Here is a 25,184-nt window from a genome sequence, read left to right as displayed (position 1 = left end):
ACTAATAGTGCATTTCCACGCATCAGTTATGGTTTTTGTCACCTCATATGAATTTGCGAAACATTTTAACATGTTGAATATCTTACAGTAATAAATGCGCCATGAAAGGGTATGACATGAAAGTGTTTCCACTCAGAATTCTACAACATTTCTGCAGTTTAATATTAAAATGTATTTAATTATGACTGTAACACACCAGCGGCAAGAAAGAAGTGGAAAAAAAGATTGCAGGCAGAAGGTGAGAAGGAAAGGCCAAATCTGTTTGTATATATATGTGTGTGTGTGTGTGTGTGTGAGAGAGAGTGAGAGAGAGAGAGAGAGAGAGAGAGAGAGAGAGAGAGAGAGAGAGAGAGAGAGAGATCAGAACAACACTCCCTGAAATATTCTGGGAAGTGGTTCAAGGAGCTGAGAGGATTCCAATTTTTTAACAACACAAATCACAAATACAGGCATATTAAAAATGAAGTGGGAAACATACATATGTTTGCCAAGATACGAAATTCAGTGGAAGGTTACATGCAAACACAATCTATTTGAAATGCAAACTGAATAGTGGTGATTCACAGGAACATTAACACCTCGGGCAACAACACATCCAGAACTGCTTCAGTCAACGGATATACTGTAGAGAAGTAACTGTGTAAAGAGGTAGTGTCCTCTGTACCTTTCTATAAAAGGACATATAGAAGTACAAAACAAGGATTTGTAAAGAAAAACTGTCGGAGGATTATGATATAAGCCAAGAGACTGGTTTCCTTTTGCTGTAAACAAAACTTGGTTCTCGCGAGACTAGCATTTTATTTATTTATTTTTTTCACCGGAGCCTATCCAGGGTCAGCTGCTGAAATGCCACTCTCTTGTGAACGCGCGTATGACAGTTGGCAGAAGCTAGACATCATGGTTTATTAAGTTTTAAACATGAATGTATTTTTTTTTTTTTTTTTTTTTTTTAACACAAACGCATTGATTCAGTTCAGAAGCCTTTGTTAACCCCTCGGTGCCATGTGGAGTACTTTTTATGATGGATGGATGTAGTTTATTGGATTTCAAAATCTCAACACCCATTCACCGCCATTATAAATTTTGTAAGAGCCAGGACATTTTTTAATATAACTCTGAGGGAAGAAGAAAGTCATATACACCTAGAATGGCTGGAGGGAGAGTAAATCATGGGGGTAATTTTCATATTTGGGTGAACTATCCCTTTAAGAAGTGATATTTGTTAGTTTAGGGTAACAAGAGACTTACTAGATTGAAAGTGATGTTGAGGACACATGAAAATCTTATAAAGTAATTACTAATTAAAAGAATATTATCAAAACAAGCATTATATTATTTCTTAAAAGAAAAAAAGTCCTAGAGATAAAAAAAAAGACCAAAATTTGTTTTAAAATTATTTTTAAATCACATTATTTTTAACTAATCTCTATTTACTTGTAGTTTTGTAATACTACAAAACTAATATGACATTTTTAAGTGAACATTTTATTCATTAAATTAAAGCAAAATGATGTGGAAAATGCACTACAGACTCTTCTCTAAATGTTCTTACAGTTCTCAAAGTGAATAATGCAAAAAGGAATTAATTAGACTGAAAACAGTGTAGAAAATGATGCATTTACTCACAATAATTAGCACACACACAATTAAATGTTAATCTTAAAAGGCAATTATGCTGCCGACTGCTCCAGTTAAGTTAATGTCAAGTTAATGCAACCTCTACGGTTTTTATCCTTATGTTTTCAAAACACTAGCAAATTACCTCAACTCAAACCACCTACCTACACAGATTTCTGTTTATTCCTGGCAGGACTAAACTCTATCTTTCTCAACATTGAGACTGAAAGATAATGAAAAAGAACATTCTTAAAGTCATATTCTCATTAGAAAGTGCCTCATTAGTTGTAAGTGTGTCCCCTCAAGCATCATTACGTGATGTAGAACGCAGCAGCGGGTGGTCCTGGACAAAGAATCCCCCAATGCTGCTACATACCCGAGACAAACAATCAAAATAATTACATTTATGCAACCGGCAAAGGCGTCTTTCCGTGCATTAGAAATGTTAAGTAAGCCAGTGTTTAGAGAGAGCACAGCAGGAACTGAGGCAAATGTGGCATCATGGTTCACTGTGCATTTACTTCTCAGAGAGCCTGTTTTATTTTGCCTTTTTCGGACTTGCTCATCTTTTCTCTGTCTTTATTTGCATGTTCTTCATTCTGGCAGGGGGGAGGACATTTAAGGATAACCTGAAGACTCTCATTCTTATGCATAAACTCACATATTCATTCTGCTCGCAAGCGGGAAAATAGGATTTTTCCTCACACAAATAATTTTTTAGTTATTTACATTTTTATTACCCTCGATGCCTCTCATATCTATCAATTATAGTTAGGTTTACACCTCAATTAACATCAGACTGTCATCAAAGAGTACTTTTCATTTCACATTGAGTCAGAGTCCTTCAGAGGGCGACACTATCTACTAGCAGACTGGCGGAGTGCAAAATGAATCATGCAAGGTGATTTCCTAGGTTTTTCTGTAGTCAGTTTACTGGTATTTACACCATTATTTAATGCCTTAAACCATTTTTGTCTGCGTTTTTAGTAGATCACCCAGACCTGCTCTTGCTAATGAAAATTCTGTCATTAATTACTCACCCTCATGTTGTTACAAATTCTTAATACTGTGTTGTTACCTGAATGATCCACAGCTGTTGTTGTGTGTGTGCGCGTGTGTGTGTTAAGTGATAGTTGTTCATGAGTCCCTTCTTTGTCCTGCCCACTATTCTTCAGGAAAATCCTTGAGGTCCCACAAATTATTTGGTTTCTCAGCATTTTTGTGCATTTGAGCTCTTTCCAACAATGACTATATGGTCTTGAGATCCATCTTTTCACTCTGAGGACAACAAAGAGACTCATCCTGTATGCAACTATTACAGAAGATTCAAATGCTCACTGACGCTCCAGCAGGAAAAATGATGCATTAAGTGCTGGGGGTGTAAACTTTTGAACAGAATGAAGATGTGTACTTCCCCATTAAATCAAATTCAATTCAAAACGTTTTCACCCCCCGGGTCTTAACGCATTGCGTTTCCTTCTGAAGCATCAGTGAGCGTTTGAACCTTTAATAGTTGCATATACGAGTCTCTCAGTTGTCCTCAGTGGGAAAAGCAGCATCTCAAAATCATGCAGTCAATGTTGGAAAGGGTTCAAGTACACAAAAATGCTGAAAAACCAAAGAGTTTGTGGGCCCTGAAGGATTTTTCTGAAGAACAACTTACGCAGAACCTGATTTTACGAAGTACGACATGTTCCTCGATCAACATCTTTGTTGACCCTGGAACAACATTGTGATTAACCAGATTTTTTTTTAGATTTGAAAAGAGTTCATAGTTTTTGTGAAGTTTAGGCTTACAATCAGTGTTTGGTGCTTGTACATCAGTGTCATTCATCTATCATTTCCTCTGATTTTAGGGATTACTCACGGGTAAGGTTAGGTTTAGGTGTAAGGATGTGGTCAAGATTAAATCTTTGGATTAAAATGTTGTTCCAGGGTCAACAAAACATCTAATTCAGCATCAGGACGTGCAACAGCGGGCAGTTTAACTGTTCAGGACAAACAAGGGACTCACTTCTGGCTCAAGACAGTGAACAACTATCAACTATCAAATACAACACAGTATTAAGAATCAAGTGTATGTAAACTTTTGAATGGGGCCATTTTTATGAATTAACTATTTTCTCTTGTGGACTATATGTAAATGTCTTATGTGAAATATCTTATTCAGGTCAGTACTAAATAAACAATAACATGCATTTTGTATGAACCCTCTTATTTTGGTAATATAATTAACATTTAGAAGATTCTGCAAGGTGTATGTAAACTTTTGACTTCAACTGTCAGTTAAGTCTGTAAAACCTAAAATGTTGCTACCATCTTTTTATGGCTTTTTAAACTCTGGCAACCACAGCTGCTGGTATTTTACTGTAAATTTCACTTTTTTTTTTTTTTTTTTGTAACAGTGTGGCCCATAATATTACAAGTATTCTGAAACCATACGAAAGCTTTATACAAGAAAGAGTTCTAACAAATTATGTCAATTAAGGTAAACCATGTGCAACATGTCTTATATTTCAATGTACACAAAATGCAAATAAGATTTTTGAGAAAAAGGTGATCTTTAAAAAGGTAATTTGTGAACCTATGGCCTAATGGTACAGCGTCCAGCATGTGTTGTGACTCATGTGGACAACATGTGTTAAAAACATTCCTGTTTCTTTTCCCCATAGTTCCTTTCCCCCTGCTGTGTGTTTTTCCAATAAAGAGAGTAACTTTGTTTAGCCTGGAGTATTTTATGTATGACATCCTAAAATGGAGATCAAACTGTGCAGGTTGTGAAATCGCTCTCCTGTGAGTTGTCTTCCTTTATCTCCACACGCTAGCTGCTAAAAACAGCAGGTGGCATGAGTTGTTTACCAGCACATGTATTTTTTGACGCGTGACAAATGACCGGTGTCATAGTAGCTCATATATGACAGACGCATTTTGCATGAGTTTGGTGGGTCGTCTCCTCATGTCTCTGGGCTCTCAGTCTAATGATGATTTATAGGGCTCATCGCGCCCACGGCCTTGGCCATGCCTCTGTCTCCATCATTTATATTCTCTAGCTGTTCCGCTCGGCTTTGCTTGCCTAGGTGGCCTAATTCCACGCACGTACACACACCGACACTTTTACTTTTGCTAAAGTTTATATAATAGACTGCTTTACTTGAATGTCTCTGTCCCGTTTATTTTGTTGCTGTCCCTTCTGCGGTGTTATTGTTGATTTATCTTGCTTAGCCACTGGGCATGGTGTACATTTAAGGAGCAAACTTTACAAAAACAATGTTCCTGGGTAAACAAGTTTTATCAACAGCAATGCATGACTATTGCCAATTACAGAAAGTAATTAATATTAATATTTTTTAAAATAACAGCCACTTAAACATTAATAGTAACCTTGTACAAGTTATTTATAACCTTTAAACTTTTAACGTCATAACCATTTTTAACTATTTTAACTACACCTACAAGAAAAAACGTTCCTTCAACTATAAAAGTAGTTCAACCTTTCTGGAATCTTGACCTTGCAAACATTTGCATTCACTGACTTGTATATAAAAACTTATATAAATAAGTTATATAAATATTATATAAATATTGTATTTTCCATACAATATTTATATAATTTGTTTTAGTACAATGGAAGCTTGTTTCTGTAATTTTAATTGTGTTTATATCTCACAATTCTGACTTTTTTCCTTGCAATTCTCAGAAAAAAAAAAAAAAAGAATTGTAAGCTATAAATTTGCAATGTGAGAAAAAATCTGAATTGTGAAATAAAAGTTGTGATTAGCTTTTTTATTTTTATTCTGTAGGGGGACATTAAAACAGAATTGAGAGAATTCTGAGAGGGGAAAAAAGTCAGAATTGTAGGAAAGTGTCAGAATTCTGTGTTTATATTTGAATTGCCAGATTAAACATCGCAAGTACCTTTTTCAATTTTATATATTCCGTGGCGAAACAGGCTTCCATAAAAGTTATATGGGTTCCCTGTAAGAGGGATCAATTTTTGTAGTCTAAATGTCTAAAAATACATTACTTAAAGAACTTTACATATCAAATAGCAAACTAAATACTGAATAATACTAAAATTAAATTTAGTAGCTGTGTTGTTGCTGCTGCTGCTGCTATGAAAGGCCGTTTCCACCACTGAATTAAAAAAATAATAATAATAAAAAATAATTTTCACAATTCTGACTTTTTTCTCGCAATTGTGAGTTTACATTGTCAGAATTGCAAGATAAACTCGCATGTGCAAGAAAAGTCAGAATTGCGTGATATAAAAAAAAAAACTTTATCTTACAATTCTGAGTTTATTTCTTGCAATTGCGAGTTTATATCATGCATTTCCGAGAAAAGTCAGAATTGTGAAATAAAAAGTCACAATAACCTTTATTTTTTTATTCAGTGGCAGAAACAGGCTTAAAAATCTGTTTTGGGAAGGTTACTTTGGAAAAGTAATAGATTACAAATTACAAGTTACCGTATTTAAAATGTAACTATTTTAATTACTGTATTAATTAAATGTAAATTAAATGTAACTGATTACATTTAATAACTTTTCTAAATCAAACTAATATTTTCAACTGTTAATCATTTTGAAACATTTAAAGCAGGCAGGTTAACCTTACAGTAGTATTTAACACTGATTACTGTCAGACATCTCAAAATCCTTCATCACTTGAATTAAGATTATAATAATTTAATTTTAAAGCACAGCCACCACAAAATCAGACTTTAACACCTCTTTTTACTTTGAGATTGACAAACTAATTTAAAATAATAAGATATAGTTTAATAGCTATAATACGGTTTTTGAAATCCTTCCATAGCTATGACTGGACACACATGCATCTAACAATGCTTTGGAAAAAAGTTAAGAAAAATTAAGCAAATACATAAATCCAAATAAGAAATAAAACTTATCAAATAAGCAAGTGTCCCATTCTTTGTCCTAAACTCCTGAAACTTTGGTGTCTCATATTTTAGAGCAGTCAATGCAAAATGTCAGTGCACTTTTTTTAGTAATTAAATTCTGTAAAATAAAATACTGTTTACATGTAACCAGTTACTCCCACAGACTGAGTAGTAGTAGTAATAATAAAGTTCCATTAAAAAAAAAAAAAAAAAGCTTTTTGTTTTTACAACAACAAACAACAACAACAAAAGGACGAGTCAAAATTATTGTTTGTGATAATAGCATGTTATAGATGCTATTGATGAAGCTTAACTGTATTTAACCCAAAACATCCCTCTATAAAGCAGATGATTGTAGCATTGTGTTTTGTGCTTTTGATTTCTGCTGTGCGTAATAAAAAAAAAAGTGGGACCATAAAGAGAAAGAAAGAAAAAGATCAATACAAATGGCATTACAGACAACACAAAAGCATAAAAATAAATAAAAAGCCATGAAATACTGCTTCAAAAAAAAACAAAAAAATTGTTTACAACGTCTGTGCCTGTGATATTAGGCATCTGAATCTTTTCACAGCTTTTACTTCTCAGACCATTTAAATGAGCACTGTGACTAACACACACACACACACACAAGGTGCAGAGGACATCCAGCAATGAGACGATAGGTTTAATTAACAAACAGCCAACTGTGTGTAAGTGAGAATTTACAAGCAATGAGAATATTTGATGGAGCGCGAGTCTGACAGTCACGTGGACGGAGCGCCAGCGAGCCTCGTTCCAGCACAATGCAAACCTGCCTTATCAAAACACCACAGATGTGACAATAAACCAACAGAGAAGCCAGGAGACAAAGGAGAGAGAAAGCGAGGGAGCAAGAAGGGCAGAAAAGAGAGTAAAAGGGTTTGTGGAGAGGGAGACACTTCATATCCATCTCATTACAGTAAATGAGAAACACAAACAGCAAGTGTGAGGCGGACAGAGCTAATGAGCCCAGAGTGCTGAGGTAATTACATCAGAGACGACACATCATCAATAACACCGACCTGATCCCAGCCCTCTTCACACACACACACACACACACACACACACAGGCAGAGTCTCGACACCTAATCTAGCAAACACACTATTATCATGCCACATGCTGTAAACACACACATACACAAAAACAGTGAAAAACGAGAACTGAAAATGAATCATCACTAAAAGGAATGAAACGCTAGCATGATTCGAATTACTAAAGACTCATTTTGATTTATTTAAACCAACGAAAAATATGAACAAAACAAGTTATATAAAGACCTGGTTACATAAAAATCTCTAGATGGAAAACATCGACCTTACATAAACAGGTTTCTTCATCACGAATCTTTCAGATCTTTATTCCTAGACGAGATCAGATGTTGATCAGACTGAATAGGAAATGACATGCGCATGTCACAATCTTTACAGTAGGACTGAACGTTATATATTGGCCAAGAGTTTGAAATAATTATGAGGTCTCTTTATAAAAGGTCTCTTTTTGCGTACATTTTTATATCAAATTTACAGTAATATCGTAAGACATTATTGTCATTTACCAGTTTCTTGTATTTTTATACATTTTAAAATTTAATTTATTCCTGTGATGGCAAGCCAAATTTTTCTGCAGTCTTTAGTGTCACATGATCATTCAGAAATTATTCTAATATGCTCATATGATGCTCATTCCTATATATATATATATATATATATATATATATATATATATTATTCATGTATACATATACCGCAGGCCGGTCCCCACAATGTAAAAAATTTCAGGTTTTACTATCCTTGTGGGGACATTTGGTCCCCACAATGTAGCAAAAACAAGTATACACACACACACACACACACACGTGACATAAATGCTTTCGCGGTCACTTTTGATCAATTTGATCAAAGTCAATTGAGAAAACATCTTGTAAAATATATGTACATTTAAATCTATCATGTGAAACGCATCTAATTTGTTATGATTAAACTGCAACACATTACATATTTATTATAGCTCTCTGTAACTCCACTGTCTAAACATCAGGTATCAGTGTTTAAAAAAATAAAAGCTTTTTAAAACCAATTTGATTATATTTTTTGGAATGCAAGGAATGTTTCTAGACAATTCATCCACATAGTGTTTGTACTACTGACTTGGACAAACATCCTGTCAAAACATTATCAATAAAGGATAATGTAGTGAGAATATAGGCCTGAGGGTTCTATTACATAAGCTTCTTTCAGCCGAACCACCAAACTTGTAATGTGAGCATTACTATCTTGCTTTGCAGCTCAAATGAACTTCAAGCAGATGCTCTATTTGCCTTCAGTCAACCAGAAGATCCATTCCCTATCCTTGATCCAGTGGAGCACATTCAAATGAATGAGGCTAACCACACTGGGCACCTATTTGTTGTGAAAAATTATGGGAAAATAGGGCCCTATGAAATCAGTTTTTTTTTCTTTCCCAAATTCATTTTTTTTTTCCATTTTAATATTTCTAGTAGGGCTGCATTCCTCGATTCTATTCAAGTATTCGATTTTTAAAAAAATCCTGGATTGCATTTTTCCGAAGTGGCGCATTCCATATAATAAACCCATTTAAAAACCATACTAAATCATCCCAAAGCTACCATTCAATTAAATAATACTTAATAATAATAATATATGCGTTTTATTTACATGCGTGTAGGTTACATACGTGCATCTCAGAGCAGCTCCGTTCACAGTAAATGCTGCTACAAAAACTGTTATCATTTATCATCTCAAACTCCATCTTCGCATATTGCTGTGAGTTTGGGTTTATTATAACGTTCAACGTTCAAACTACAACAAACGTCTCCTTTGGACTACAGCGTTTGTTTTCCACATGCAATGAGGTCACAATGCAGTCCATTAGAATATCATTAAATTAAATCCCACCAGGGACAAGAAAGAATGAAAATGTGAGTGCATTAAAAAAAAAGGTTTATTTTTTGTATTACAGGTCAAACTCTCCATAGCCATTTAAATTAGAGGCAACCACTGCATTTTTAAACTTAATCCACACAAAGATGCTGCATGCATGAGCCGTTTCTGATTTAAATTAGATTATCATTTCAATATCTGAAGCAAAAACAGAATGGCCTGACAGACTTTCAACTTTGTGAAATTACGCTACATAAAACACCTGGGCCAAACCACACATGAAAGATAACTTACTCCAGTAATCAGGCGCTGTTTGACGGGCTTTTTATTTATTTATTTTGAGCGTGCACGCTTCAAATGTAAGCGCATGTCAGAACAGCAAGCGAATGAAATGTTTAAGCAGCAAGGTTTAAAGTACATGCAAATAATGTACTTGTGTGACTGCAAATAAGTGCACTGTTTAGTGAGTGGAATTCTGCTGCCGAGTACACATTAGGTGTGAATGTATGTTGCGTGAGACGGTGGTGCCGGAACTGCAACTGATAGAATGTGTGCTGTAGCATGATAAGCCTACTTTATTTCTTCAATAATAACAGCTCATAGTACACCCCCAAAACAAAATCAAGACTTTTAAAAGAGCATAATAGGACCACTTCAAGGCAAGTCATTTATAAACATGCAAATACAGGAGAATACATTATTCTCTTTCTCAATATGCTAACTGTTCATCGCAATTTCAAAATAAAAGTTTAAACCCTCAGAGTTTACAGGTTTGATGTCCACATATTCAAGAAATTACAGTGGCTGTAGCTTTTCTATCATAAAGAAATGGACAAATATTAAAAATTATGTGGACATTTGAATTAAACGTTGTTGAGTCAATATTAAACATGGATTAGATTGTGCATTAAAGTGTAAAAACAATCATTAGGGATGGGCGTATCTGAGGCGAGTATCAAAAGTATTGATACTACGGTGTTATTTACCAGTGATTTTGTTAATTTAACAAAATATAATGCATACAATATGGATTGAATTGGACGAATAACCTATGTTAGCGAATAACTGTGCAGGATAGGACTATTTTCCTGCTCATTGAACACTTGCAAATGTTGCGAGGCAGAATCAATCAATCACAGAGAGCGTTCACTCACTTCTGACAGTACATTCAAACAGGGCTATGTTTCCCAAAAGCATCATAGGAAAACATTGAAGGTTCTGGGAACAGCAGCCCAGAACAATGCTTATCAGAGGACAGAAAAAACATACGTTGGAGTTATTTCACAATAAACTGTAGCCCACACAGTTTGTACAATTACATTTATTTACATTGAACGTTAAAATTTCATATTGATTATGCTGTAGTCTGTAATGTTAATATAAATCATACACTGTCAGAATAAAAAAAAAAGAAAAAAAAAAAGTATGATTTATAGCAAGGTAAGGTTTATGCATACAACAGTCTGTCACTGGCAGTCCCTTATATAAGTGAGATTCATTACCCATTTTACTCTTTGTAATTTATTATTATAAGAATTGCATCGGTATAGATATCGACGATACTGGCCTTTAAAAGTATCGGTATAGTATCGAAAACAAAATAAGTGGTATTGCCTATCATTGGTGCCCTCAGCACGCATTTGTTATAAAGAGTAATGTACATAAGCTCTATTGTTAATAATACATTATGTATTTTGACAGTTCTGTTCAAAATTATATATGTATTCATTTTAAAGGCTAGTGTTCACTTAGGTCTAATTGTTAGGCTACTGTTCAAAGCCCTAATTTATAGACTGTGTTTTACTGGTTAAATTTAAAAAAATAATAATCAAAAACCATGTCTAAATAATCAAAATCATGAAACCTCCACAATTTAACAGCAATTTATTCAAAGTTTAACAAAAAAAAAACATTTTTAAGGGCAAATTCTTTTTTTCTGGTAAATAAATTCTGGTAAATATTCCTTACAGAATAATGTTTAAATAATAATTTATTAGTAGTGGTATTACTACCATCATTACATTAAGTAATATATTTCTGTCACCATTTCTTCAAGTTAAACCAAAATTTTATTTTGACAGGTTGCTGTGAAGAAAAGTTCCTGTTTGTATACATTTTCTCAAGAGAATGCTAAAATGCTATGAAGTGACACTCAGAGCAGTTCTAAAGGCTTTATGCATTCATTTGTGCATATTGAAATGGCAGAGGCTGAAAACGTTACGTGCACTTCAGTACTTGTGTAACGTTAGTAAACTAAAGTGGGCGTTTGTGCCATTCATTCACACAGAGACATGCAGAATGTGCAGGATTCATATTTAAATTCCATTTTTGCTTCTAATATTATACCTGGCAAAATCCGTGACACTACGTGTTATACAGTCAATTCCATTTTTATGACTGGATTCCATGATTCCGTCGCACATTCTGCATCGCAGAAATAATAGGCCCCTATTGTATATTATATATTATTAATTAGACACAATTTTACTGTATTATTAAAATTATGCTAAATACTTTATAATTGTTGTATTACATTATAATATTAAAATGTTATTTACAAAGAAAAACACTTTGAGAAACTGTAACAATATACACGTTTCATCACAAAAATGCTGTAAACTTTTGATCATTTCAAGAAGAAAGAGCTTTCGATTTTACCTTTTCTCTTCAGTTCTCTCAAATTAATTGCTTTACTGACCACCGACCAATGCGACCAAAATTAATACTGCAACACAAAAGAGTTTTTTTTGTTTTTTTTCAGGAGACAGATGTGCTCTATTGATCTTCATAACACACACACACCACAACAGCGACACATGCACCACCACAGACAACCCTGGGAAAATGCCAAAGCCTGTCAGTGGATATGACACGCACACAGCGCCAGTCTCTCTCGGTTAAGGCGATCAGACGTGAGGGCACGGAAGGCTTCTCACACTAAATCAACAGTTGTCTTCTTCGATTCTTGTCTAGAGATTGTATAAATAACATTGTTCCAAGAGTGGATATGAATGCTATGACTATAAATGAATGTTCTAAACAGCTGCTCAATGCTTACATTTACATCACTTTCGAGCACTTGCCAGACACTTTTTTCTTTGTACAAAGTGGTTTGCAGTGCATTGAGAGTATACCGTACCGTTGGAATCAAATCCATTGTATTACTGTACACTGTACAGTAGTAAACCCTGAATGCATAATCACTTATTTCCACATATACACCCAAGAGAGGCTTATTCAGATTCACGATAACGGCAGAACAATAGATACACTTCATAAATATTAAAGGTTTGTCAAAATAGTTTATCCTACTGTATAAAATAAGCATGATGACTTTGAATGAAACAAATTTGCAGCTTCAAAATGTAGAAGGCTCTTCACCTTCATCTTACAATTACCGGTTTCCATCATGAAAGATATCTATATCTGTACAAGTCTAAAACTATTTAAAGTTCAGTCATACTGAATATAAAGATACCACAGGCCTACTTTGTGTACCTACTGAAATGAAAGACAAATGTAAATGTTCCTCTGACCTCAGCGGGCCGTGAAGCTTAACTGAGCAAACTGGGTTTCACAACCCAGAAAATGAAATCAAACACTCTGTTTGGACAGAACATGGATCAGGACTTCATTATCCGGTGGCTGAACCAAATCTCACAAGACACGCACAATAAAAACACAGGGAACCCGAGCCACGGTGTCTCGACTGGTGCGTGTGGCTTTGTTCGAGAAACAAGTGCGTATGAAAGGGAGAGAGAGATTTGACGCGTATTTTCATCTCCACACAACTAAAAATGTTTGTTCAGCTGTTTAATGCATTATGGTTCTTGGCTCTGATTAAAATGAGATCGTTCAAGCCCTAATTCTGTGCATACACCAACTAAAAGCCATTCAATTACGTGATAGTACAACATTGTTATGCTCTGCAGGGTGCTGTTCACATCTGTTCGCTGGTGTTATTAAAGCGGGCATTGGAAAATACATTGAAAATTGACTGGAGAAACTTAAATGATCCTTTATTGTTAGGGTCTCCATTTATATAATCTAATTTTTCACCATTTTCTACAATAGGAGCCCTCCTGAGGCGCGCGACTTAATACTGTGAGAGACATCCCAGTTCTTGGAAGGCACCAAAGCAGACTACAACACGATTGAGCATGCAAGTCAACATGTATAATTTGAAACTGGATGTCAACGACAGAAATGCATGTGCAGTTTCCAACCAAACCAAATCCATCTTCACAACATCTTAATCAGCACATGGCAGCTATACTGGGTTTTTATCTCTGGTCAGATAAATAATGTTATATACTATTGATTGCTACATTTAGATTGATACTATTGTCACAGAATATATATATGCTACATACTTTTAATACATAGCAGACAGCTGAAATAGTTGGTGGTTCTCAACAAATTTGGCCCAACAGCAAAAGGCATACATTGCAAATTAATGGCAAGAAAACATTTTGAAAATGACATATCACGATCAGCGCAGCGTGAACTCTTATGAACCGATTCCTTTTAGTGAATCAAAAAACATACGGTGTAGTGTAGCGACCAGTGTAGTCCAATTTATGAACAAAAGCATACAGCACAACCAGGGTCATTCGACTGATGAATAAAAGACTTACGAATCTCTTTAAAAAAAAAAACAAAAAAAAAAACACAACAACAGAGCAATCAATATAATGATTCACAAACATCTCACTCTTTTGAACTAGTTCCTTTTAACAAAGCAGAAGTCCAATTAAAAGTGCAATTAATTAATAGCCCAACTTCTTTTAAGCAGATCAAAAACATACAGCGCAACTAGCGTAGTCCAGTTGACAGACAAATGACTCTTATTAATAGCTTCTTTTTTTTGTGAACAAATAACTCTTGTAATGAACCAGCTCTTTTAGAGAATCAAAAACATACACCTCAACCAGTGTAATCCGATTCATGAACCAATGACTCTTATGAAACCATTTATTCACAAGTGAATCAAATGCATATAGTGCAATCATGGTCATTCGACTGATGAATAAATTACTTTTATGAGCCTGTTTTTATTTCGGAAAAAAAAAAAAAAAAAAAAAATGTATAATATGATTCACAAACAAACGACTCTTTTGGACTGGTTCCTTTTAGCAAAGCAGAAACCTAAACCACAACCAGTATAGTCCAATTCACAAACAAACAACTCTCATGAACTAGTTCATCAAAAACATACAGCAAATGACTCGTATGAAGGCCTTCTTTTTTCCAAAGAAAAACACAGCACAACCAGTGTAGTCCAACTCATGAACAGAAGGCACTTATGAAACAAAAGCATACAGCACAACCAGAGTCATCCGACTGATGAATAAAATAAATTTTATGAACCTCTTAAAATAGACAACATACAGAGCAATCACTATATGATTCACAAACAAAGGACCAAACAGTATAGTCCAATTCACAAAAAACAAATCTTATGAACAAGTCCTTTTAAGCAAATCAAAAACAAATTGCTGTTATGAAGTGCTTCTTTTTTGCAATCAAAAACACAGTCCAACCTCTATAGTTTAATTCAAAAACAAACAACTCTTATAAACTAGTTCTTTATAAACATACAGCACAACTATTGTAGTCCAAAAAATGCTGACAAAAAAAAAAAAAAAAAAAAAAAATTTATTAAGTTTGCAAACAAAAACACAGCACAAGCAGTGTAGTCCAATTCCCGAACAAATGACTCTTTTGAATTGGTTCCTTTCAGCAAAGCAGAAACATACAGTGCAACCCGTATAGTCTAATTTCCAAGCAAATGATTCTTATGAACCAGTTCTTTTTCGAGAATCCAAAACATACACCTCATCCAGTGTAGTCCAAGTCATTAAGCAATGACTCTTATGAAACTGGTTCTTTTAAGTGAATCAAAAGCATACAGTGCAACCAGAGTCATCCTACTGATGAATAAACAACTTTTATGAACTGGTTATATTTAGTGAATTATAAGTAAGTAAATAAATAAATAAATAAATAAATAAATAAATAAATAAATACATACATACATACATACATACATACATAAATAAACAAACCCAGAGCAAACAGTATAGTACGTTTCACAAACAAATGACTCTTTTGAACTGGTTCCTTTTAGCAAAGCGGAAACATAAAGTGCAACCAATTAAGTCCAATTCACAAACAAACAACTCTTATGAACTAATTTTTTTTAGTGAATTAAAAACATACAGAAAATACACTAAAAATACATTGTATGGGTCAAAATTATTGATTTTTTTGTATGCCAAAAATCATTAGGAAATTAAGTAAAGATCATGTTTCATGAGGATATTTGTAAATTTCCTACAGTAAATATATCAAAACTTAATTTTTGATTAGTAATATGCATTATTAAGAACCTCATTTGGACAACATTAAAGGTGATTTTCTCAATATTTTGATTTTTTGCACCCTCAGACTCCAGATATTCAAATAGTTGTATCTCGGCCAAATATTGTCCTATCCTGATAAACTATACATCAATGAAAAGCTTATTTATTCAGCTTAAAATGTGGCCCTTATGACTGGTATTGTGGTCCAGGGTTACAAATGATTCTTATGAAGTGCTTCAGTGTAGTCCCATTCCAAAACATATGACTCTAATGAACCAGTTCTTTTTAGAGAATCAAACAAATACCCCTTAACCACTGTAATCCAATTCATTAATCAATGACTTTTATGAAACTGATTTTTTTAAGTGAATCAAAAGCATACAGTACAACCAGAGTCATCCAAATGATGAATAAACTTTTATAAGCCTGTTAATTTTAGTGAATACAAAAAAAAACAAAAAACAGTATAGTACAATTCACAAACGAATGACTCTCTTGAACTGGTTCCTTTTAGCAAAGCAGAAACAAAGTACAACCAGTACAGTCCAATTTAGCAAACAAATGACTCTTACGAAGTGCTTTTTTGGTGCACAAAAACACAGCATGTCCAATGTAGTCCAATTCCTGAACAAATGACTCTTATGAACCAGTTCTTTTTAGAGAATCAAACAAATACCCCTTAACCACTGTAATCCAATTCATTAACCAATGACTTATGAAACTCTTTTTTTTTTTTTTGTTTGTTTCGTTTTTAGTGAATCAAAAGCATACAGTGCAACCAGAGTCATCTGACTGATTAATAAACTTTTATAAGCCTGTTATTTTTAATGAATTAAAAAAAAAAAAAAAAAAACAGTATAGTATGATTCACAATTCAAACAAATGACTCTCTTGAACTGGTTCCTTTTAGCAAAGCAGAAACAAAGTACAACCAGTACAGTCCAATTTAGCAAACAAATGACTCGTATGAAGTGTTTTTTGGTGCACAAAAACACAGCACATCCAGTGTAGTCCAATTCCCAAACAAATGACTCTTATGAACCAGTTCTTTTAGAGAATCAAAAACATACACCTCAACCAGTGTAACCCGATTCATTAACCATGACTCTTATGAATCAGTTTGTTTTAGAGAAACAAACATATACCACAAGCAGTGCACTCTAATTCACAAAATGCTTGAGCATGTTTTTAATAACCATTAAAATAAACTCATCTGTTAAACAAATAGCAACTGAATTCATATTGTATCATATCATAAGGTTTGCTGTCTAATTAACAGCAAGAGCTGAGAATGAATTTCATTCACTGAATCATAATCTAAGCAAGAATTAAAATACAAGAGGCAATATAAATTGCATAATATATTCAACATAATAGCGAAGTTCATTTGTAAACTGACTTATATTTAGAAAACCTGAAGTGATTACATGCAAATGAAGACTCATTAGACAAGAATGGTAGAAAAAAAGACAACTCTTTAGAAAGATGGCAAAGATCACAAAGCACTACATTCTTGGAAAACATTCCACCCACAGGCAGCAACAAAGACAGTCATGAAAATACAAGATGCAAGAAGTGCCCTAGATCACAGGGTGCATTAATAGCAGCTGTTGAAATGCAAGTATGAAACACAACAGTACAACATAAAGCTCTTATAGAGAAACAACCACATGTGTGATAAGCATCATCCCCCAGGACCTCACAGAAGCAGATGCTTTACACATGCAATACAACATTAATATTCACATGCAAACACAGGAATGTTTCATAAAGTGAAAAGTCATGAACAAAATTAAATATTTTTCATTTAAATTAAGATTGATACGGGCTTGTCTTAAACATGCTGTTTAGATGAATGAAAAAGTTGCATCTGAAATCACCCTATATAGTAAAAAAAAAAAAAAAAAAAAAAAGTGACCTCAAGGAAAAGGAAGCTGTAGAGTGGCTAAACATTTCCATGTAAATTATGGAAATTGTTACTTTCTCACAAATGTTGTATAGCCGTTCTCCTTTAGCAGATGCTGATTAATTTAATCGGAAATTGCTCTTTCTTCAGAGTACAAATTCTCACAGCAAACCAAACAACAAATTAGCCTTGCAAATCCTGTAAATCCTTATGAAGGTGATTCAGATTTTTAATACAAATTCCTGGGACACTGATTAAACACTGTATTTATAATAGTGTCATGGACAAAATCTAATTTCAGTGCATTAGACAATCTTTAAGCACTGTATCTGTTGACAGAACCAACTCTCTAAATAGTCCCTATTTCCCACCGGAGATACAATAGCTAATGAAGTCCCTAGAGAGCTTGACCAACAGAAGAGATATTAATGGAACAAAATGCGCAGAGACATACTACACTTTTTCTTGTGTCCCTGAGACGCCTGTTTTGTTTTGTTTTTAAAGAAACATTGTAACGTAGAACAATATCGCCACCTGCTGGGAAAATTAATGCACGATCCATCTTTACAGTTTTTCATTGAATTTCTGCTTTTAAATAAACGTCTGTGTTGATAAATAAAGCGAAATAAATCAAACAAGTTATGGTCGCTACATGTCACTGCCAAAAATAATTCCTAACATATTAATAATAAATTAAAACATGTGCCTTATAAATTTAATATATGTGACCCTGGAACACAAAACCAGTCTTAAGACACTGGGGTATATTTGTAGCAATAGCCAAAAATACATTGTATGGTTCAAAATTATTGATTTTTCTTTTATGGCAAAAATCATTAGGAAATTAAGTAAAGATCATGTTCCATGAAGATATTTTGTAAAAATTCCTACTGTAAATATATTAAAACTTATTTTTTGATTAGTAATATACATTGTTAAGAACTCATTTGGACAACTTTAAAGGCAATTTTCTCAATATTTTGATTTTTTTGCACCATCAGATTTTCAAATAGTTGTATCTCGACCAAATACTGTCCCATCCGAACAAACTATACATCAACGGAAAGCTTATTTATTCAGCTTTCAGATTATGTACAAAAAATCTCAATTTTGAAAAATTAACCCTTATGACTGGTTTTGTGATCCAGGGTCACATATATAATGAAGTAAAAGAATTTTACTTTATGTTTTTCCAAAAGTATCCATAGTATTAATGCAGATTTGAGATTACTTTTTTTTTTTAATCATTTTTTTTAAACCATTTAATATAAAAACTAATTTCATCACAAATGTAATGCACGACAACTAATGTAACTATTAATGTTGTTGTTGTTGTTATTGATGAAAAACAACTGAATTAACTGTGCTTAATAATTATATCTTATACTTCCAGTTTCAGGACTTTGAGTCAAAAAGCTTAAGTACAGGACCTGTATTTTGAAATTTGATAAAAGTTTCAACAGGAAGTTACTTTATTGCAGCGAAATCCAAAGTTCGTGTCTTTTCTTTGTAGGGGATTAGATTACTAAATAGATTTTTGAATGGATCTGCCCTGTCCAGAGTGGGTTCAGCATGTCGAGCAGAAATGGACGGAACTGAGAAATGAAGAAACTGAGCGCTTCTGCCTTCTGACAGATATAGATGCCATATTCAACTATGGGCTGTCAATAATACGGTTAGCAATGTGGTGCTGTTTATAAATTAAACTTCAGTGTTATTAGATAATGTTATTAATTCTGAACTACCTTTTTTACGTTATTGCTGCACTAGTTGTTATTTTAGTTATTCAATTAGAGTGTCGACAATTTACAAATGCTTAAATATCAGCTATGCATTTCTAAATAAAAATAAATTATTGTATTTACCTTTTGTCACTTATTTGTCAATATTTCAGCCCAGAAGATCTCAACGCTTTTTCTAGAATTTCTGAGCAGTACTCCGTCAAAAAGTCTCCTGAAAGGGCATCTGAGTTTAGACAGCAAGGTAACCTCAGTTTCAAAGTGAAGGATTATACAAACGCAGCATTGTATTATTCCAAGGTAAGGAAAAGTCGCGATTTAAACACCTGCTTCCAATAATAATTAATAAGTAAAGCTAATGTGTGTACATAGTTGGCCTTTTTTGTCTTATTTTGGTATGGTTAAAACGTTTTCCATTATTGCTGCTTAACATGCCTAAACCAGATTCATTTCCACGAAAAGTTTATACTTTGTTGCACTACACCACGCCATTGCTTTATTTATGCAAGTAGCGACGCATATCGTCAGTGGCTCAACCAATGGCGTGAGTTTAGGGCGGGGTTAAGTGCTTGTCTGACCAATTACAGATAAACAGAGTAGTGAGAATTTAGGAAACCTGTTTGATAACCAGTGTTGCCAAGTCCGCAGTTTTCCCGCAGAATTGGGCTACTTTATCACTGCTGCCTTGGGTTGTCTTTCATGCTCGCGCCCCAAAAATGTGATATTTATGCCCTGAAATGCTAATTTTACAATGGGAGCCCCACCAAAAAGTGTATTTTACTTCATCAAACGCGATTTTTAACAGGGGACCCCCTCAAAATGCGATTGGGCTAGTTTTGGGCTAGTTTTGAGTAGCAATTGGGCGGGTTTTGTTGTGAAAACCTGGCAACCGTGTTAACAACAGACTTTTTGCATTCCGCTAATCTTTTCGTTACCAAGTACTATCAAAGTCAATATCAATATCTTTATTAAATTGGTATGTTTTTGTAATCGGAAACTATAGCTATTTAATATATGTGACATAAGTAGTACGGCTATATTTGTAGCACTAGCCAACGATACATTGTATGGGTAAAAATTATCGTTTTTTCTTTTATGCCAGAAATCATTAGGATATTAAGTAAAGATCATGTTCCATGAAGACATTTGTAAATATATCAAAACTTAATTTTTGATTAGTAATATGCATTGCTAAGAACTTCATTTGGACAACTTTAAAGGCGATTTTCTCAGTATTTTGATTTTTTTTTTTTTTTTGCAGATTCCAGATTTTCAAATAGTTTTCAAATCTCAGCTAAATATTGTCCTATCCTAACAAACCATACATCATGTCTCAACTTCAAAAAATTTACCCTTATGACTGGTTTTGTGGTCCATGGTCCATAGCTACAAGTTGGCATTTTGTATCTGAAGTCTTCCTGTTCATTCTTTCAATGCAGATGTCCTAAGCATGTAAACAGTGATTTATTTAGAATCAGGGTGATTCTAAATAACCTCAAATTATGTACACCTTTTATAAATGTCAAAGTGACCATTCCGAAATCTGAATATAGATTTATGCTTTGTAAGGTATCTATTAGAAACGTTGGAGGAGCAGAATCTGATGACGATATCCATCTTTTTTTATGGTGCTTTAGCTCAGTGTTTGCGTTACACTGATAGTGGTTTGGATTTCAAATGGCAGGTGCTCCTTTGAGCATAATATATTCCCACTCTCTCTGTTTGATGTTTCAGGGTGTTTGCCATGCTGACAAGAATACAGAAGAGCTATCGTTGTGCTATGCTAACCGTTCTGCTGCCCTCTTTTACCATAGCCTCTACAGAGTAAGAGTCTGTCTAAGATTTTTCATCATTCAAATAAGCACAGCTGACACATCTATATGAGTTTAAGTGATCTCCTCTCTTCCAGGAATGTCTTGAGGACATCCGGCGTTCTTTGGAGGCCAGTTACCCAAGCCACCTGCAGGACAAACTGAGAGCTAGACAGACCGCATGCTTGAACCAGCTTAAAAAACTTGAAAAATCCAACCAGCCAACCATAAATCAAGCAACACCACCATGCCAGAAAAAAAGAAGCACTTGTATTTCACCTGGAGTGTGTGTTTACTTCAGCCCAGAGAAAGGTCGCCACATATTAGCCATGGAAAATAAACTAGCTGGTGAGGTGGTACTGGAGGATGAGGCTTTCTGTTGCATACTTATACCAAGTACCAATAAGGCAGGAAAGATGTTTAATACTGAAGACCGACACTGTCACCAATGCCTGAGCCAATCACTGTGCTTTGTGCCCTGTCCAAACTGCAGTTACGTTCGGTACTGTGGAGAGAGCTGTCAAAAAGATGCTTGGGAGCGCTGGCACCAATGGGAGTGCCCAGTTGGAGCATATCTGTTGACTATTGGGGTTTTTGGACATCTTGCACTAAGAGTGACCCTGAAAGCTGGACAAAATGAGGTTAAAAGGGTGAAAAATAGCACTTCAAAAGACAATGTGACATGTAGCCCTTATAAAAGTGATTCACCAGTCAAGTTGAGTCTTGGAGATCCCTGTAGAGAAAGTTCAGACCATGCAGACTGCTATCATGGCAACTCCTACACGGGCATCTACAGCCTTTTACCACATGTGGCACAACACTCACCCAGCTCACGCTTCTTACTGGCGATCACCATGGCGGTGCTTTATAGGAGACTGCAAGATGGACCTCCACCGGACAAGTGGGCATCTTGCGAGAACGAAGGAGTTAGTGGAACCTGGCGGCCTGAGATGAGCATGCTGGGAGCCACAGCTTTGAGACACATTATGCAGCTCATGTGTAACGCTCAAGCAGTCACTGCCGTTATGGTCAAAGGTTCGACAGATCTATCATGTTTAAACACAAATGCAATTTAAAGGATTCGTTCACTTCCAGAATAAAAAATTCCTGATAATATACTCACCCCATGGCATTCAAAATATTCATGTCTTTCTTCAGTCGAAAAGTAAAGGTTTTTGAGGAAAACATTCCAGGATATTTCTCCATATAGTGGACTTCAATAAGTGCCAAGGGGTTGAAAGTCCAAAATGCAGTTTCAATGCAGCTTCAAAGGGCTCTACACCAGTGGTTCCTAATCACGTTCCTGGAGGCCCCCCAACACTGCACATTTTGCATCTCTCCTTTGTCTGACAAACCCATTTCAGGTCTTGGAGTCTCTACTAGTGAGCTGATGATCTGAATCAGGTGTGTTTGATTAAGGTGACATGGAAAACATGCAGTGTTGGTGGGCCTCCAGAACGTAGTTGGGAACCACTATTCTACATGATCCCAGCCAGTGAACACGTGGTTAGTTGTTCGTCAGTGTAGTTTGGTTCAAAAAGGTAGGGTAGAGTGAAAACTCCATCTCATTTTCTTCTCCAACTTCAAAACCTTTATTCCTTGGCTGGGATTGCGTAGAGTCCTTTGAAACTGCAGTTTGGACCTTCAACTCATTGGCTCCTATTGAAGTCCACTATATGGAGAAAAATCCTGAAATATTTCCCTTAAAAACCTTAATTTCTTCCAAACGAAGAAAGAAAGACATTTTGGATGACATGGGGGTTTTTATTCTGAAAGTAAACTAATCCTTCAATACATTTGATTGATGAAATTTAATGATTTGTTGATCATTTTTTACAGACGAAAGTGGAATGGCTGTTCAGTCCAGTAGTGAAATCCGCATCGCCACAGCAATTTTTCCTGTTCTCAGCCTGCTTAACCACTCTTGCAGTCCGAACACAAGCATTTCCTTCAACACAGGCATTCAAACTGATCTGCTCAATCAGTTTGGGTGTTCTGAAAGTCACGTTGACAATCCCGAGACCTCTTGCAGAGGTGTGACAGTCACTATACGTGCTTCAAAAGACCTTACTGCAGGACAGGAGATTCTGCACTGTTATGGTATCGTGTGATCTTGGGAATTTAGTTTGTTTGGTTGGGGGCTCGTCCGGGAACATTTGATTTTTTTTTTTTTTTTTTTTCTAATAAATGTCATTACACACAGGTCCTCACTGTAGCAGAATGGAGATGAAGGTGCGTCAGCGCCTCCTGCTGGAGCAGTACTATTTCCACTGTAACTGTCAAGCCTGTCAGAGGGACCTATCAGAAGAAAGCCAGAATGCAACAGAAAGCATAGCACCCGGCCTGAAGTGTGCAAAATGTGGAAAGCCTCTTCAGGTAAACATTTGCAGAAAAGCTCAACTGATCATTAGGTGGTTCATTTTGTGTATCTTGACGCATGCTGTACATTTCAGTCCCATATGGATAGGTACATGTGCTCTTGGCCGTCCTGTGGTCATCAGATCACCAGTGCAGATGTGCAGAACAAACTAAAGGGTTTACAGTGTCTCTTGGATGAAGCTTTTCATCTCATGGAGCGAGACAGATTAGGTACCACCTCAATATGAATCACAATCTGTTTTGTGTATGTGCTAAATATCCATAAATATACATAATATGGTTTCATGTCTTGCAGACGAGGCCCTAAAAATCCTAAAATCAGCTTCTTCTCAGGCAAACAGCATCCTAATGGAGACTCATCCTCTCCAAGGAGAGCTAGCAGATGCAACAGCTCGTGTGTACGCCACTACAGGTGAGAATAACAGCCTTAAATGTCACATTTCTTACACTATCAGAAAAAAATATGCAAAAATTTTACCTGTAAGGTTGCAACAGCTTGTACCCCTGAAGGTACAATCATTTTTTTTCTGACAGTGAATGAAAAAAAATGAATAATGAAATAAATAACATCTAAATTAATCCAAGGAAAGTGCATAGTACAATTATTATTATTTTATTGACAGGTGAATGGAGTCTGGCTGCATCCCATCTAAAGCATAGCATGGTTGCTATTCAAGCCCAATTCGGAGAAGACAGCATTGAGCTGGGACGACAGCTTTTTAAGATAGCACAGCTACATTTTAACGGGTAAGAGCTTGATGAGACTTTGTATGCTTTTGTTTATGATCAAAAACAGTCTCCTTACTTCAACATTTCTTTTTCCTTTGACAGCGGAGACTGTGGGGTGGCTCTTTCTGTGATTCCCAGAGCCCAGAAGCTCCTCTCTCTCCACTGTGGTCCACACTGCGAAGAACTTCAGGAATTGCTGGAAATGGAGCGCTGTCTGCAAGGACTTCTGTGAAAGAACAGCAAAAAACTGAATTATATTTTCATCAAACATAATAAATTCAAAGCCTGTTTTTCAGATGTACTGTATGTGCAATAAAGTCATGAAATAACAATGTGGTGTTCTAGTTTAGTGCTCACCTATTATTGCTTACTCATTTCTGAGTCTAAAAATTAAATTTAAGTCTAAATTATGTTAATATTTTATATTATTTTAATATATTTAAATTTAAATATAATGGGCCTCAATTCTTTGTGAAACTTAAGTAAATATATGAGTAAATTCTGAGTAAACTGTATACATGTAAAAGTAGAAAAGTAAAACTATAAATAATTATTTAAATAATTAATCCAATAAGGTGTTGGGCCCATTGAAAGCATTAGCAGGTTTCAGTACTTTTCATACCTCCAGATGGCAGTCTTTAACAACAGTGAGGGAATATAACCATGCATATGAGACACATAGTGCATGACACAACTCTGTGTCAGAAAGACCTAATGCATCCCTTTTGGCCTGTGATTGTACTCCATATTCCACTTTAGCCTGTTATTTTTGAATTATTAAAGGCTACTTTTAGTTCACATTGCATCATAGTAT

At 35.0% G+C, this 25,184-nt stretch overlaps 1 protein-coding gene and 1 long non-coding RNA gene across 2 annotated transcripts in view; one reads left to right on the top strand and one right to left on the bottom strand.

Annotated features, from left to right (window-relative positions):
• The window catches only part of LOC127171775 (uncharacterized), a 34,893-nt gene extending 15,176 nt beyond the window's left edge, over positions 1-19,717 (bottom strand). The window contains exon 1 of the long non-coding RNA XR_007828563.1: positions 19,578-19,717. This is a non-coding gene — a long non-coding RNA (uncharacterized LOC127171775). The remainder of the gene's footprint in view (positions 1-19,577) is intronic.
• smyd4 (SET and MYND domain containing 4) lies at positions 19,179-24,689 on the top strand. The gene is made up of 10 exons (XM_051120609.1): positions 19,179-19,387; positions 19,607-19,751; positions 21,186-21,275; positions 21,361-22,297; positions 23,102-23,362; positions 23,466-23,638; positions 23,716-23,851; positions 23,937-24,053; positions 24,265-24,388; positions 24,473-24,689. Exons 1-10 carry the CDS (start codon positions 19,254-19,256, stop codon positions 24,600-24,602), a joined length of 2,247 nt encoding a protein of 748 aa, XP_050976566.1. The 5' UTR covers positions 19,179-19,253; the 3' UTR covers positions 24,603-24,689.
• Positions 24,690-25,184: the final 495 nt, after the last annotated feature.

Source organism: Labeo rohita, chromosome 10 (genome assembly GCF_022985175.1).
Source record: "Labeo rohita strain BAU-BD-2019 chromosome 10, IGBB_LRoh.1.0, whole genome shotgun sequence".
In the NCBI taxonomy this organism is placed as follows: Eukaryota; Metazoa; Chordata; class Actinopteri; order Cypriniformes; family Cyprinidae; genus Labeo; species Labeo rohita.
Note: the sequence above shows the minus strand (reverse complement) of the source record. Positions and strands in the feature narration are given on the sequence as shown.